This window comes from Poromitra crassiceps (assembly GCF_964638095.1).
Source record: "Poromitra crassiceps genome assembly, chromosome: 10".
NCBI classification, from domain to species: Eukaryota; Metazoa; Chordata; class Actinopteri; order Beryciformes; family Melamphaidae; genus Poromitra; species Poromitra crassiceps.
In genome coordinates, this window is record NC_139631.1 from 42,044,004 (window position 1) to 42,060,747 (window position 16,744).

At 42.6% G+C, this 16,744-nt stretch overlaps 3 protein-coding genes across 7 annotated transcripts in view; 1 reads left to right on the forward strand and 2 right to left on the reverse strand.

Moving 5' to 3' along the window:
- LOC310783399 (outer dense fiber protein 2-like) overlaps nt 1–7,304 on the reverse strand; it is a 48,557-nt gene extending 41,253 nt beyond the window's left edge. For 3 of the 5 annotated variants that reach the window (XR_014553083.1, XM_083644255.1, XM_083644254.1), the window contains exons 1-3: nt 7,142–7,304; nt 5,430–5,561; nt 4,656–4,754 (exon numbers count right to left, since the gene is read on the reverse strand). Coding sequence is in view for 4 of the 5 variants with exons in the window: in XM_083644255.1 (XP_083500381.1) it covers nt 4,656–4,754; nt 5,430–5,561; nt 7,142–7,234 (324 nt within the window). In the remaining variant the exon portion in view is untranslated. The remainder of the gene's footprint in view (nt 1–4,655; nt 4,755–5,429; nt 5,562–7,141) is intronic. The other 2 variants (XM_083644257.1, XM_083644256.1) reach the window with 1 other exon arrangement.
- Nucleotides 7,305–8,126: 822 nt separating this feature from the next.
- Nucleotides 8,127–9,340, forward strand: LOC310783400 (uncharacterized protein). The gene is made up of 2 exons (XM_083644258.1): nt 8,127–8,575; nt 9,181–9,340. The coding sequence occupies exons 1-2, from the start codon at nt 8,152–8,154 to the stop codon at nt 9,333–9,335; spliced, it is 579 nt and encodes a 192-aa protein (XP_083500384.1). The 5' UTR covers nt 8,127–8,151; the 3' UTR covers nt 9,336–9,340.
- Nucleotides 9,341–9,772: 432 nt separating this feature from the next.
- Nucleotides 9,773–14,306, reverse strand: seta (SET nuclear proto-oncogene a). The gene is made up of 8 exons (XM_083644386.1): nt 14,026–14,306; nt 12,759–12,816; nt 12,499–12,641; nt 12,235–12,338; nt 11,989–12,102; nt 11,556–11,726; nt 10,787–10,918; nt 9,773–10,345 (listed from the first exon to the last, which is right to left on the reverse strand). Exons 1-8 carry the CDS (start codon nt 14,096–14,098, stop codon nt 10,322–10,324), a joined length of 819 nt encoding a protein of 272 aa, XP_083500512.1. The 5' UTR covers nt 14,099–14,306; the 3' UTR covers nt 9,773–10,321.
- Between the last annotated feature and the right edge of the window lie 2,438 nt (nt 14,307–16,744).

Consider the following 16,744-nt stretch of genomic DNA (forward strand, 5'->3'; position numbering starts at 1 on the left):
CTACATAAGCTTCAGGTTGCATATAACGACTGTATGCGGATTTTGATGAAAAAACCTAGGTGGAGTAGTGCAAGTGACCTGTTTTGTAAGGCAGGAGTCTACACTTTTCAGGCCCTCCTTAGAAAACTAACGTACAAATTTATCGGCAGACTAAATATGTCCCAGAATGCCATCATAGTACTGCTAACCAACCCTGTTTTTAGTGCTGTGAGATACAACTCACGAATGTGGTCCTATTGGTATATGTGCATTTTATAGATCTTAATTCTTTCTTGTGTGTTTTATTTTTCTTAACACGTTAATTGCCAAGAACGAGTTGAGTCGTCAAACACAATCCAGCTGTTCACTGCCAGCGACGAGTTGAGTCGTCAAAAAAATCGTTTTTTTTTTTTTGACGGTGGGGCGTTGATCAATCCCTTTTACGTCTCCTATACAATTATTGGAGGTATTGAATGTGTATAATCTATTTTACCGACCCACTAAGTGTTGACAGTGCTCCCCCAGACGAGCGAAATCAAAGAAAAAACTGCCGCGGGAGCAAGCCATTCAAGGAAATGGCGAGGCGATTTTACAGTAATCCATTCCAGACTTGTCTTGCCCGAGAGCGGCCGCGCAGGCAGCAGCACACAGAGAGCGGAGAGCGATTTGCAAAATAGATTATAGGTGAAACACACTTTGAAACACCTCAGAAAGGCCAGAATCAACATCTGCCCATCGCCCACGGCTCGCACAAGGAGCGTCCGCACGCAGGCAAGCAGGCAGGCAGGCACGCAGGCAGGCAGGCAGGCAGCAGCAACGCGCTTCTGACACGCCCGCTGTAGAGCCAGGAGGAAGGAGGAGAAGACACACGGAGGGAGGAGTTTGAATGAGAGGGGTGTTTCCTGTTGTTATGGAGGAAATTACTGTTCAAAACTATTGTTTAGAATGTCTGACGGTCTTACTGATGCCAAAAATGAATGGTTAAAGTGACTGTTCTATCGAATTTCACAAAAAGCCATTTATCTCTGAATAAATTTCCAGACGCTGAAACCATGCTGTACTCAACGGCTAATATCTACATAACTACTAACTCTACAAACTAACTCTTTTAGACAGAGAAAGCACACATTCTATTACCGTAGTACTTTTCTGAACTTTGTGTTCACAAAGTCCAACCAGAAAATTATGCTCGGCTCTTGTAAAATGAGCCAGAATCCTCAAAAAAAGGCCTGGCAGAAGCTACCTACAGTAAAAAAAAAAACGGCTGGCAGTCAATGTGTTAAGTGTTGTTCATGTATGTGTTTTTCTATGGACCCTGTGTCTGATAATAAAAGTTGATTGATATACATACATACATACATACATACATACATACATACATATATATATACATATATATATGTATATATATATATATATATATATATATATATATATATATATATATATATATATTAGGGCTGGGACTTTAACACGTTAATTGCCAAGAACGAGTTGAGTCGTCAAACACAATCCAGCTGTTCACTGCCAACGACGAGTTGAGTCGTCAAAAAAATGATTTTTTTTTTTTTGACCGTGGGATGTGCATCTAACCCTTTTACATCTCTTATATAATTATTGGAGCCACCGAACGTTTACAACCCATTCCACCGACCCACTAAGTGGCAACAGTGCTCTCCTGACTAGAGGAAGGCAAGCATTTTTTTAACTTGTCACGCCATTCTCACCCCAGCCATTCTCATGAAAATGGATGGGGGAAAACGCTTTCGTTTTCGCGCTGATTGCTGGCGATGCGGGATTGCAAATTTACATAATAGATTACAGGTGGAACACACTTTGAAACACGCAGCATAAATATGACCAGAATCGCAAAAGCTTCTCTCAACCAAAACTCCAAGAAGCGAGCGAGTCCATCCCGACTTCCTCAAACAGCGGCCGTGCAGACAGGCACAGGACAGCAGCAAAGCACTGACGGCCGCTGCAGCCAAGAAGAACGCCCACGGAGGGAGGAGTTGAAGCAACTCTCCCAATCGCTCTCTCCCTCTCTCTCTCTCTCTCTCTCTCTCGCTCTCTCTCTCTCCCTCCCTCCCTCTCTCTCTCTCTCTCTCTCTCTCACTCTCCCCCTCTCACTAGGATTAAACCTAGTGCGTCTCCCTCCCGAGAGGGAGGGAGAGAGAGAGAGAGGGAGGGAGAGCGAGAGGGAGGGAGAGAGAGAGAGAGAGAGAGAGAGAGAGGGAGGGAGAGCGAGAGGGAGGGAGAGAGAGAGAGAGAGAGAGAGAGCGAGAGGGGGAGGGAGAGAGAGAGAGAGAGAGAGAGACAAAAATGAATGGTTAAAGTGACTGTTCTATCGAATTTCACAAAAAGCCGTTTATCTCTGAATATTTTTTCTGACGCTAAAACCATGCTGTATTCAACTGCTAATGCTTACATAACTACTAACTCTACAAACTAACTCTTTTAGACAGAGAAAGCACACATTCTATTAGTTCTTTTGAGATATTGTGTGTTCACAAAATCTTAGCAGAAAAGAATCCTCGGGTCTTGAAAGATGAGCCAGAACCCCTCTGGCAGAAGCTAACTACAGTAAAAAAAAAACGTCTGGCAGTGAATGTGTTAACATGTTAATTTCGATTAATTAATTACAGAAAAATAACGCGTTAAAAAAATTAACGCATTTTAATCACACTTTATTTTTGCATTACAGAGACCACGGAACGTTTCTTAGTGGACGAATTCCAGGCGTACTAATCATACTGATGCACAACGTGCATTGAGTGACATCAGACAACAAAGCCCCACATGTGGGAAGTGCGCTGTAACGACAAACATTTGCATATCAGCACTTCAAGCCTCCGTTATCACCTCAATGCTAAACATGTTGCAGCTAGCGTGGAGACCAGAGCTACATGTTAACTTAGCCATGTTCATGCTGACGTTACTCTTAATACGAGCAAGCACAGTCGCCAACCCACACTCGACCAGATGACGGGGTTCAGAGCCAGGATTAGTAAATTGAGGTCTGATAAGTGCAAATACAGCAATATTGCAATTGTCTGTTCTAACTGAACAATCCCCTCAGAAAAAACACGTCGCCATCAGAACTCTCCCATACCATACCTTACTAGACTCCTGAACCTCCTCCATACCCCATAACATGTCCTGTTGGTCTGGTCTCCTTTTGTTTATGACTGAACGTTCTATTTTCGTTAGTGAAGCTACTATGATGTCTGCATTTTAACCTGGGCTGATTGTGCTCATGTTTGCTTTTTAACACATTGAGTGCCAGCCCTTTTTTCAATGCTGTAGGTAGCTTGTGCCAGGCCGTTTTTTGAGGATTCTGGCTCATTTTACAAGAGCCGAGGATTATTTTCTGCTTGGAGTTTGTGAACACGAAGTTCACAAAAGTACTAATAGAATGTGTGCTTTCTCTGTCTAAGAGAGAAAGCACTTACTAAAGCACAAACTAAACTCTGTTTAGTTTGCAGAGTTAGTAGTTATGTAGATATTAGCCGTTGAGTACAGCATGGTTTCAGAGATTTTCAGAGAGTTTAGAGATAAATGGATTTTTAGAACCACCTCACGTGCCTGTGATTATGGGTGCCCTTGGGCAAGTCTGTATACTGTATTGTGTGTGTGTGTGTGTGTGTGTGTGTGTGTGTGTGTGTGTGTGTGTGTGTGTGTGTGTGTGTGTCTCCAAACTCCTCCCTCCGTCTGTGCTGCGGAGGGAGGAGGCTCCGCGGCCGCTCTCGGGCAGTCTGGACTGTAAAACTGGCTCGTTCGTTTCTTGAGGTGTCGGCTGAGAGCTTTGAAGAAGCTTTTGCGATTCTGGTCTTATTTATGCTCAAAGGTACTCGAGTGTGTGTGTGTGCGCGCGCGCGTGTGTGTGTGTGTGTGTGTGTGTGTGTGTGTGTGTGTGTGTGTGAAAGCGAAAGCGTTTTCGCCCAGCTATTTCCTTGAAAATTAGAATGGCTTTCTCCCGCGGGGGCTGTTTTTTGCTCGGATTCCTCTCTGTCTGGAGAGCACTGTCCCCACTTAACTGGTCGGTAAAATAGATTATACACATTCTCTTCCTCCAATTCTGCTATAGGAGACGTAAAAGGGGTTGATCGATGTCCCACCGTCAAAAAAAAAAAATGTTTATGTAAGCCGAGATATCTCGTCCTTGGCACTTAACGGTTGGATCATGTAAGCCGAGATATCTCGTCCATGGCACTCAACGTGTTAACCTGTAAATTGGTCATTCATTCAGTCTATTGACGGCTATGTGCCAAATAAAGTACTACTACTACTACTACCTATTCACTGATTCACTCATACCAAAATCCATTTGAATTGAAAGATGTTGCTTCTTGTGTCAAATATTGATATGCGATTAAAATGCGATTAATTTAGATTAATTAATTACAAAGCCTCTAATTAATTAGATTCATTTTTTAAATCGAGTCCCACCACTAATATATATATATATATATATATATATATATATATAGTATATTTGAGTAAAACATGCTCCACTGGGTGAAAAAAGACCTAGCAAAACCGTATTCAAAATATTTTATATAAATGAAGCCAAATTTAAGACATTTTGAGGCCTAAAATTCTGATGATTGGATTTGAGACTTTTTAAGGGCCCGCGGAAACCCTGAATAATCAGTTAAACGAAACCACTGCTGCACCTGACTGCCAGGTGGTTCTGACTGCCGCACCTCACTGTCAGGTGGTTCTGCGTCCATCATCAGTCTGTCCACCTTACTCACACGTCTCTCCTCTGCATCCTGTGGGTTGACAGAGGGAGACGTGTCTGTCAATATGTGATGAAAAATCAACAAATGAAGAGTTTTCCACATGTTCCAAACATCCACCAGTTGAAATTAGTGACACTCTTGGAAAATGAACAGCAGCAAAGGAAAGGAAATTTTAGGATAATTAAATTAAATATTAAAGGATAGTGTGTAATCTAAGTCCCGCAAAAAAAATAAGAAAAAAGTTAAATGGGCTACTTCTCAGCGACCGAACCCAAAGAGGATACTGGAGCACATGATCTACTGGAAAATGTTTAATAAGGTGCAAAGACTAACGTTTCAACACACAGCGTCTTCATCAGAGTCAAAAGGGATCAAAAAGAGACTCCTACAATACATGGTCATTTAAGTCTTTGGTTGACAAAATGATTATGTGTATTCGGTTTGTATTCCATTTTGTTATCAGTATTTCAATTTCATATTTGAGGCCCTTTCTCAGATTGATTTTTAAAAATCTGAATGATTTTTTTTAAGGAGTTTTCCCTTCCTTTCATGGTTTCCTATTGTGGGCACTGATTGTAACTGTGATTAAAGGACAAACAACTTGACGAGAACAATTAACGATTAACCCCAAAATGGTTATACGGTATATTTAAACAAAATGTATGACGTATGACAACCAGTGGGGAAATAACAGTGTGAACAGACCTGCCACTTGTATGAGCCTAATAAGTCTCTCCGGGTCGGGGTTCTTCCTGGAGGAATCCATGGAGCCTTTGATCGAGCAGGGGAGTGAAGACTCTCTCCGTCTCCCTTCATCTGTGCATCTTTGATTCTCTTCTGTGGAAAATGTGGAGTTAGGTAAAGGACAGCATTCTTAGTTAGGCTTGGTGATAATTATATATCGTTTATCAAATTTCAGTGGAATCATAGGTGACGATATGGTGATTTTGTCATACTGGGCACCGATTCCTACACTACCTCGCCCGCCCTGCAGCTCGGCCGCTATGCGGCTTCGCCCACAGCTCGGCTGCTGCGTGGCCTTGCCGGCTCTATGTACGTGTGGTGTGTGTGTGTGTTGCTCTCATTATGTTATTGCCCTTAAGTTTACATGTGTGTATGTGTGTGCCCCTTAAGTTTACATCCATCAGTCTTATGACATCACTGATGACATCATCAGTGATGTCGCAATGCACAATTGCTCAAGTGACATCACTGATGACATCACTTATGACATCAGTGATTTATGACATCACTGATGACATCATCAGTGGGACAAAAATTTAAACAGAACAAACAGACCGCACATTGCCAAATTTCATAAGGTGATGATAGGATTTTGTCATAATGGTGATGATATGGTGATTTTGTATCGTGACTCAGTTCTGCTGTCTGAACTGATTTTAAGAAGCACATTCTATTAAAAACAAGACAAAAATGATTTATGGTAGGAAGGAATATTGTTTGAATATGTCAGTTTTGTTTGAAATCACACCTAACATTATCATTGAGGTCAAGGGATGAACATTAATTTGATCATTTAACATGTGAGGCTGCTGCATAGGTAAGTCAGTGGTCCCTGTGCAGGGACCACCAGGGGTCCTTCAGGAGGTTCCAGGTGGACCTCACCCCAGTAAATTGATGAATTGTTACTTCAGCATTATTTCATTTACAAGTTACCACAGAAAAAAGTGGAAGATATAATTGGGCTCCCAAAAAGGCAACAGTTGAAAATATAATGAAGAGGGAAGCCGTTTTGTTATCTCAAATGGTTCTTGACCCCCAGGGTTCTGAGTTTTCAGGGGGATATATATATATATATATATATATATATATATATATATATATATATATATATATATATATATATATATATATATATATATAAATAGCTATACAAAAGCTTCATAGTTCAACGACAATATGTTATGCTTTAAATCTAAAATGGTTCATGGATTACATGTTAAACTATCAATTTAAAAGTCAAGCACCTTACCGTGGAAACAATTAAGCTTAGCCCAAAATCACAAATCAGAATGAGGGGGTCCCCGGTATATTTTCTGTCTTGTAAGGGGGTCCTTGGCTAAAAAACATTTGAGAACCTCTGATGTTGACCATTGCTTCACAGTTTTTCCTCCACCTACAATAGGTTAGTCGTGGGATTCTGTCAAAATCATATCAAACAATAAAAACATTTTCAGATCAGATTTCGATCGAGACAATCTCATCAGTCTGTGACTCTAATGTGGACTAAATTTTAACAGGCGTCCATGATATGTAAAAGGTTGAGAATCACTGGTGGTGTACATAAAGTAAATAATGATTTACTTGTAACGCTCTTTTCAAAACGTCAAAAGGGCAACATCACAAGGTTCCATCAAGGTATTGACCTGATGTTGAGGTGATAAAGAGGTGACTACCTGCGGGTTGGGACTCCTCTTCATGTGAACATGGATAGGGGTTTTCTCTGGTACATGGACGTGAACAGGCGGCGGTGAATCTCGGCTTTTCATTCTTTACAGATGAGATGTTCATACAAAAGCGACCCCGTCAACGAGCGTTCAAAACGGATAGCTCGACATTACTATTTTAAGTTATATTAACGTACATTAGTATGCTAAGTTACGTACGTGACTTTACTTCCTCGACAAATCTCGACATCTTTACCCAGTGGCAGTTGTCTTGTGTGGACGGCTGTGACGCGGCCTCTGATTGGCCCGTTTGTAACAACTCGTTCTGTGATTGGGGGAGCGTGGATGTCGACACAAGCGTTGCCAGTAGTAACGGACAACAAGTTGCTTTATGCCAAATGCACAAAACAGTTGGCTATCTTTTTTGGAAAAAGTATTTGTCGTGGTGCATGAAGGCAATCTGAGCACCTGTATAGGCACCAGGGAAAGCTCCAATCTTTTAACAGCTCTTATTTCATGCGCGGAGAAAATAATAGGTTAATAATTTTTCATCTACGCAGTTCACAAAGGAAATGGTGACTGCACTTCCTGTTTGTCTGCGCGTGCTAACGGCTACGTCCCTTGGTCAGTTCCACTCATCACTATAGCGAACACAACACAATTACTTCATATTCAGTACTGTATTAAGGTGACGAATCGAACGTTTTCGATCAGAACTTGATAAGAACGGGGACGAGCAAAATGTTGACCGATATGTTTTTCCAAGTAGCTCAGATCGGGCGCGTGCGCGTGGCTAAAAACAAAAGTCAAACCAAAGAGTATTGAACGCAAGAGCAGAATCCAATCGCGCTGCTGCTGCCATTTTGGCCCAGCACAGAACCATGGGAGCCAATCTTCTTCAGGCCAAGATGGCGGAATTGCTGCGCGCTGGTGTTGCACTGAACATTTTAGTTCTTATCAATGCAGGTTCTTTGGTCAAGTTACTTCCTGCCTGTTTGACGTCCACGTGCGTGTGAAGCATGATGAGGCGCGCGCTGGTGATGAAACAGCTGGAGAGATGCCTTTCCTTCATACTCCTCTGCTTTTACCCGGTGACGGTGTACCGGCCCGGTGACGCGTGCCCCGGGACCGGCTCGGGCTCGCTCGTGCTGTGTCGGTCGTGCGGGCACGAGCTGGCGTACGAAAGCGACATCCACTACGTCCCCAGCAAACTCGCACTGTCCAGTCGCAACGGCACGCTGCTGCGCGCGCACGCCGGGGACCAGAGCGACCGACAGAGGGTCCGCGTGCAGCTGTTTGAGAACCCGCACGGGCTCCGGTTCGAGGTCATGACCTTTCGGAGAGCAGACGTGACCGCGCACTGGCCGGCGGACAAGCGCGCCTCCTGGTTCCCGGGGTTTGCGTGGACGGTGGCCGTCTGTCCCCAGTGTGAAACACACTTAGGTAGGTATGAGCCAGTAGGCCTAGGCCTACACTGCAGACATGTCCACATAAACTCATGTCTCAAGTATTGAAAATGTGGTTCAGGTGCGATACACACATGATTAACGTTATAACTTTTATGTTGTTGTATTGGAGACCCACTTTAAGTCCGTTTTTGTTGTTGACGTTCAGATAGAGGGAGAAAACAGTAAGGATCACAGTTCCAATCTATTCCTCATAACAAATATTAAGAGTATGTGAGACAACAGGGGCTATCAAAATTATTTTCCCATGACTTCCCTCCCAGACCTGTGTAAAAACCCAGCTTAATTTCCTTGTTTCAGGAATCTTCTGGAAGCTTTGGTGTCTTGAAATATTTGAGGCAGAATAAAACACTAGTAAAGGAGGTTACAGTTGATTCAAGAACCAAGTTGGAGACTGTAGTAAGCTAGTTTAAAAAATTCAGTGGTTCTCAATGTGGGGCCTGGGAACCACCAAGTTGACTGACGAAACCGTTATATTGTTTTGATCATATTTTCAGTTACATCTTCCTACAATACATATTGTCATAGAATTCTGGACAAACATCAAACAATAATCACTGCTGTTGTCCGTTCCTCCTGCAGGCTGGGCCTTCCAGCCGAGTGACTGGCCGGACACGATCCCACACAGCAGGTTCCAGGAGTCGGACGAGACTTTCTTGGCTTTAATCACCCATCGGCTGCTAAGAGAAGACTTTGCATCGAGTCTACTGATGACGCCAAAGTCTTTCACAAGCTGATTTTTTTTTTTTACCCAGGTGCATACTACGCTACAGCCCAAATGTTTCTATCAAATTAAAGTTTGTACTCCTCCTACTTTGTCTGAAGAATCCCACACTTTGTGTACACAGTACTGTAAGTTTATTGTAACAAAGCAAGTTGTACACCTCAAATTTAAAACAGTTTCTTTTTCCCCCCAGCGGAAAAGGAAAGGGTGATTAAATGTAAATTTCACAAGATAACAGGTCTTTATTTTTCCCATGAAGCAGTGGGGGCCAAAATTTACAAGCTTGTTTTTTTTTCTCATTTTGTTCTCTTTATTTAAAAATGTCATTTCAAAACTTATGGATATCTGTAAAACAATACAATGAAAAAAAAATCCCATAGAAATGGTGTCAAAATAACCACTCTCTCGGATAACCAACATACTCCCCGCCCCACCCCAGCTTACCCCCCTCCCCCTCTAAACATTATACAATTAAGTGAAAGGAATGAGCTGGTACTCGTTAACCACATAGGGGAAAAATAACAGTTTTTTTTTTCAAGGGATCAACTCCCCAACTTAAGAAAATTATATATGGAAAAACAAAAAATTGGAGAGTTCTGCTAGCGCTAGGTCACTACACCATGGCTTTAGTTAATTTACCACACAACCAGGAGGAAATCTGTGTAAATTGTCTTTTCAAATTCTACTCAGGATGCCGTGCTGGTTCTATTTTTTGTACATTTTTATTTTTTTGTATTTTTTATTCATATTTTATTTATTATTGTTTGAGATGATTTTATGGGACTCACAATTCAGGGCAAAGTGCCATTGGCTTTAGATGAAGTCAAAGGAGAACATAACATGGCACCGACAGGTGAGAGGCTTCAGAATGGAGGATGATGAAGCGCGCGCACACACACACACACACACACAGAAAATAAAAAATATAACTTTGCTCCCGATCATGGGTGAAAAAACCAAAGGGAATAGAAGGTTGAGGGTCTTGGTAGATGTCATTTCTTAGTCGTCTTCTCCGTCGTCCTCCTGAAAACAAGCCAACAGTGAGCGTGGTGCACACAAACGGCTGCGGTCATATTCATAACGCTTTAACAAACTAGGGTATATCCAGGGATTCTAACGTTAAATTCAATAACTTTTAAGACCCTTTTCAATGTATTGTAAACACATCAATGCCACTTTCGTCACAGGGGTGTAAATCACAAGTTTCATCACGATACGATATAATACTTTGGATAATGATACAATATTTGCCGATATGTCTTGTCACATTACGATTTTCATTCAATTCAGGGATCTGCAATCGATATGAGATGATGATATATGCCCATTTAACACAATCGGCTACAAAATGCAATACCACGTCAAATGACGATTACGACTTTTTAATAAGGGCTTAAATTTCCCCTAAATTAATGTTTTAACTTAATACTTTTCAAGACCCCGCGGAAACCCCACCGGATGTACCTCTCCGTCTTCCCCATCGTCGTCATCATCGTCCTCTCCGTCTTCATCGCCCTCCTCGTCAATGTCCTCCAGACCCTCCTCATCTTCATCGTCGTCCTCGCCTTCTCCCTCCTCATCATCCATGTCAGGAACCTGAGGGAGCATAATGACCATCAGCTCTTGTTTGCTTTGCAATGATAGTAAGCCTTAAGGGACACTCCGCTGATTTATTTTGCACATAATCTCACACATATCCGAAAACCTGATTTGATTTAAGTTGTGGACCAGTGATGTTATCTGTGCATGAATGAAATCACTGGTCCACAACTTACCTCAAATCAACTCTCAACTGTCAAACTAAATGAATGATTGCAAAACTGTTTACGGTAGTTTTCTGATATACTCCTGATTGTATGATACAAAGCAGCTTGAAAACCGACAGTGTTCCTTTAACTTAGTTTTCCGCTCTGCTGGATAGGATCCAGGTGTTAACCGGCCAGTGGCTGGAGCATACTAAAATAATAATAATAAATCACCAAACGGGTACGATAGGTTTCTGAGATAAGACTGGTTACTGTGCAAAGTGGTAATAAAGGAGATATAGCCACAAAAAAGTACTCTTGGTCAATGTGATTGCTCTTAAATTCTTATTGAAATAGTTTATAATATTGTACCAGTTTATGCATCATCACTGGAATTTTTGTCCGTGACCTCGTATTGCATATTAACCGGATAGTACCGTGTTCTGCTCTGATTGATTGACTGACAGTTTTGGTAACAGTAAGCGTACCAGGTAGTACTGCAGGGGGTTGGGCCAGATGTCGTCCTTGATGACCTCGCCCAGCTCGTCGGCTCCAGCGTCGGCGTGGTCGGTGAACCAGGTGAAGAAGCTCTCTGGCTCTTCATGTTGCCTCTTCCTTCCCGCTTTGTTCTGTGTCTGGCTGGAGCGCTTGGTCAGGTCCTTCAAACACAGAAGAGGGAAGGAAACAAATGATTTCAAAAAGTCAAATCACTTAAAAAAACGTTCTAATCCCCGGCAACTCGACTGTCTGTGGCGATCTGCAACTTGAATCAGATCTTGTTGATTTAACACTCCATTACATCGATGCAATTACAGGTATGTAATAAGGTTAGAGTGAATGAAGTCTAGAACAGAAAAGGCAGAAAAAAGAAAAAAAAGGTAACTGACTGATTCCTTTAAAGTTGAAAGAACATAGACATACCTTTCCTGATTTCCATTTGATTTCTGTTGACTTTGAAGATGGGTCTCCGCTCTCATTCAGGTGGAACTCTTTGGAAAGTACTTTGTTTTCAAAGTATGGATTTTCATCGAAATACTGGAACACACAAAACGAATTGTGTTAAGAATGCAACAAGGAAAACAAGGGAGAAAAACACTAACATGCAACCTCACATAGTATCCGTGTGTGTGTGTGTGTGTGTGTGTGTGTGTTTCAAACAATACTTACAAAATCTATTCTGTAGCCTGACTTGATGTCTTCAAACTCCGTCACCTCCACCCGGCTCAGGTAATGAAGTGCTTCTTCATCCTCCTCCCCCAGTAGGGCAGATACTGTGGGAAAGAATAATAGAAACAATATTGTAGAGGCTGAACTGTATCTTAAATGGCCTTATCCAGCACCAATCAAATCTTCACATTTTTAGAACGTTTGTAATGAAGTTTAAGTGCCAGAGTGTTTGCTTTTTTCCATAGGTGGCGTGGAATAGCTCACCTTGTGGATGGTTGACAAATGTGGTGACCCAGAAGTTGGGGATTTTGGCGATCAGTTCCGACCTCTTCTGAAAGAATGGCTGACGGAGTTTGTTGTATTTCTGTTCTACTTTGAGGATCTCCTCGCTGGCTTGCTCATTCAACCTGAAGGACACATAACAAAAAAGTCCACACTGATCAAAAGTGTCCCACCCCAGGCCCCTTTTCATTGATTATGCATTTGGTCAATTTTCACATTAGTGTGGATAATTTGACAATTACCTGTCAATTTCATTTTGAACCTCGTCAATGTGTTCAATAGCTTCCTGTTGCTCTTTCTCTGTGAAAATGAAAAAAACATTAATGTGTAACTAATTATGCAACGCTTAAATACCACATCAAATAGCAGTTTGCATTTGAGTCACAATGACCTGCACGAAAATGCCACGGGACTTTTTTTTGTTTGATCTCATCTAGAAAAAATTGCCTACGAGTTTAATGGCTCAACCCACAGACAAAATGACTAAATAAATAAATGCAATATTGCTATAAAATGCGATGTTTATATGAACCTAAGCGGCCAGAGTCGCAAAACTTTGTTCTTGAAGACTCAGGAGAGCACACGCACGGTGATGTACGGTAGCTGCCGCAGCACAGTATGTAATGTAATGTATCAGATACATATCGGGGTTTTGTCGGGATCCTGGGGGGCAATGTGAGCGGCCAATAGCATGGCTCACATAGAGCCGCGGCTCCAGTGGCTCTCACACACGGAGTTTCCTGCCGGCTGCGACCGAGAAGGCCGCGTGGTTTAAATGTGGTACTCGGGTCAGACTGCACACACATTGTGAGGAAGCAGCGAGGCCAGGGGGGATGCAGCCCAAACACACCACCTACAACCCGCGGGCCCTTGTTGCTTCAGCTGCCCACCGCCAGCCCGGCGTGTGATGCCGCAGCTGGCTGGCTTTAGTTCCATCGTGGCGGGATGAGCAACACAACATTAAAACGTCGTCAGCTAGCATTAGGTAACGTTACAACAACAACGCTAGCTGGCTAACGTTAGCCGCAAGTGATAGTGCCCGAATGAAAAGGGTTAGCTTTTCGTCATGATTGTGTTGGTTTAGCGAACAACAGGGACGTTATGGCAGACACATTTGCAAACTCTAGCCACATCCAAAACGGCGCATGGGACAATAACTCTCAAACATCGCATGTGAGCACCATGGAAAAAGAAGTGGCCATGCTGGTGATGCTAAATGACTTAGCTAACATGCTAACACGGCCTCTGAAGCAGCGGGCTGAATTGAACAACAGCAGTGCTCACACTACAAGCAGCATGCTAATAGCTAGCAGCTAGCTGCTGTGTGCGAAACGTCAATATACGCAGCGACCACTGCAGCCAACAACAAAAGCAGGTTCCGTGGCGTAAAGCTAAATCTAACGCATACACGCTCTTTTTACCAAGTATTTTGCCCCCCCAACAGCGGTGAAATGTCTGTTAAGAGAAGAAAGTGAAAATGGCGGTGAACAGGAGGCCGCCATTCCTTACCGGAGGTTTCGTCCGCTCCGTCATGGTTTGAGTTCAGCTCCTTTTTACTCACTTTCGCCGCCGAAGCCGACATGTTTTCGCAAACTGTGGAGATTGACAGACGTCCGAGAGAATATCTGCTAGCTTTCGATCTCGATCTGGTTTCTCCCCGATCAGGAGAAGGTTATTTCGGCGTAAAGTTCCCTAGCGCGCAGAAGCCAACAACGTGCTGCTTTCCACACAATGTACTAGCTGCCGAGGCGCGAGCGAGGAAGTCACAGCGAGCTACTGCCGCTCACGCGCTCCTTTCATTACGAACGCGCCTCACAGAAAGGAGCAGCAGAGAGTCCAGTGTTGTCAGATCTCGCGAGAAAAACGAGCAAACTGGTAGCATTTTTTCTTGTCGGTTGTGTATTTCTCTCGCGAGATCTGGCACAGACTGGCAGAGACGACCCGACAGGCAGAGACGAGCTCCGCCTCTTAAAATAGGTCCCAGTTTCTGCAAATTACACCAAAAACGAGTAAACGTGAAAATATTTTACGTATCCATTTATTTGTTTACGACATATTTGCGGCCAAATATGGAGTTAATTGTTCATTCAGGCCAGGCCAAACCTTCTTCAGCAGACCGACACAACACTTGCGCACTTTTAAAAAGATGCTGAGTGTCAGTTCAGGTAGGAGCCTGTAGTCCGTGCAAATTAGCTGACATGTCGCAGTTCATGGCTCAAGCTGTTCTAGACGAGAAAAGATTGAATAAACATCAGCAGGCTACTCCTTAAACAGTGTAGGAAATAACAAAATATATATTTTCAAAATAGTTTCAAAGTGGGGGCAACTTTTAAGTGAACAGTGTCTAAAAACGGGGCATTTACTAAATTTGGGGGGCACTTAAAAAAGTAGTTAGTGCATAATCCTCTACCAAAGAGGATTAAAAAGTCAAAGAGGTGTATTTGAGTTTAAGTCATAAAGTCAGACTTTGGGGGAGCGGGTGGGGGGTGCCGGGCACTGACAGGGATGCTCACGTCATCTTTTGCAAGCCCAAGTCAAGCCTCAAGTCTTTGAGCTAGAGTCCAAGTCAAGTCTCAGGTCTTTTAGCTATAGTCCAAGTCAAGTCTCAAATCTTTGGTGTCAAGTCTCAAGTCTATTATGGATGAGCGTTCTATCATCTGCTGCATGCCATCCAGTCTGCTTAGAACACTGCATAGCTAAAACTAAGGGATTCAAAGCATGTAGGCCACTGTATTATCCACACTATTATTAGATCTTTCCTTAATGTTAATACACACAAAAATAAAGATTGTTCACAAGTCTCAAGTCAAGTCTCAAGTCACTGTGTGTGCGACTCACGTCCAATCTCCCCATCTCTGGGCACTGATGACATCATCAGTGATGTCACAACACTGATGACATCATCAGTGATGTCACTTGAGCAATTCTGCATTGTGACATCACTGATGATGTCATCAGTGTTGTGACATCACTGATGATGTCATCAGTGCCCAGAGATGGGGAGATTGGACGTGTGTCACACTTAAGTCACACACAGTGACTTGAGACACATCATCTGTGTGTGTGTGTGTGTGTGTGTGTGTGTGTGCGTGTGTGTGTGTGTGTGTGTGTGTGTGTGTTTTCCAAGGATGGCGAGGACATGTCCCACCGTTCCCCCCAGGATGGTGAAGGCATCGATGCTCTAGGCTATACATGAGGGCAGAATTCAAAATATTGTAAAAAATTCAGTTTTTCAGATACAATTCTGAGATTTTACACACTTCAACTACTCTGACAGCAAAATTTCGTGAAGTTTCGAGTTTTATTTAGCGAGAATCTGCAGTAGTTGTTTACAGTACCGTTTACAGTAAAACATTTTGATGTATTGTGGGCTCAATTTTGGATCAAACAAAAATCTTTCTGAATTTTGACAGTTGAACGATGCAGATGCTGAAGTTTGGTGTTGTTGGAAGGAAAAATGTGGGAGGAGTAGGGTTTAATTAGTTTGACAGTTTTTGCAGTTTTGCGGTCTTTGGACTTCATAATTGGCCATAGGTTGCAGTGTACAAAAGTTTCTCCTCACTTGGGCCCACATTTCGGTGAAAGTTGCAAAGCCGTAGCACGTATGCCTGATTTTGTATGAATTTTCAAAGATTGAAACTTTACACGGTCGCTGTAGCGCCACCATCAGGACTATTGGTGCCAAATTCACATCAACGAAGTTTGGCATGGGACTGGACCTTTGTGCAAAGTTTGGTTTATTTTCATGCATCCGAAGTCCAACTTCCTGGGAGAAGAAGAAGACGAAGAAGAATATTGGCAAATACAATAAGTGACCCTGCTGCTTTGCTGACCCGGCCACTAAAAAAAACAAAAAAAAAAAAGAAACTAAGAAAAAAAAAGAACTAACGCTGGGGACAACTCAGATCAGATCAGATCAGATAAACTTTATTGTCCCCGAGGGGAAATTTGTCTTGGGCTACAAAGTGCATTACAGCATGTCGATCGGCAGTAACATGTACCAACAAAAGAAAACAGCAACAACAACAACATGACAGCAAGACAACAGTAGCATTAGAACAAGACATTGCACAGAACCCGGGTTTAACAGGCGGTGCTTGTTTAGGCAAGAAAAATTGCACCCCCCATATTACACTGACCCTTATTGCACTATCATGTAAAAATAAGATGATAAAATAATAAGATAAATAAAAGCATATAACCACAAAAACATAAAATCATAAAACCA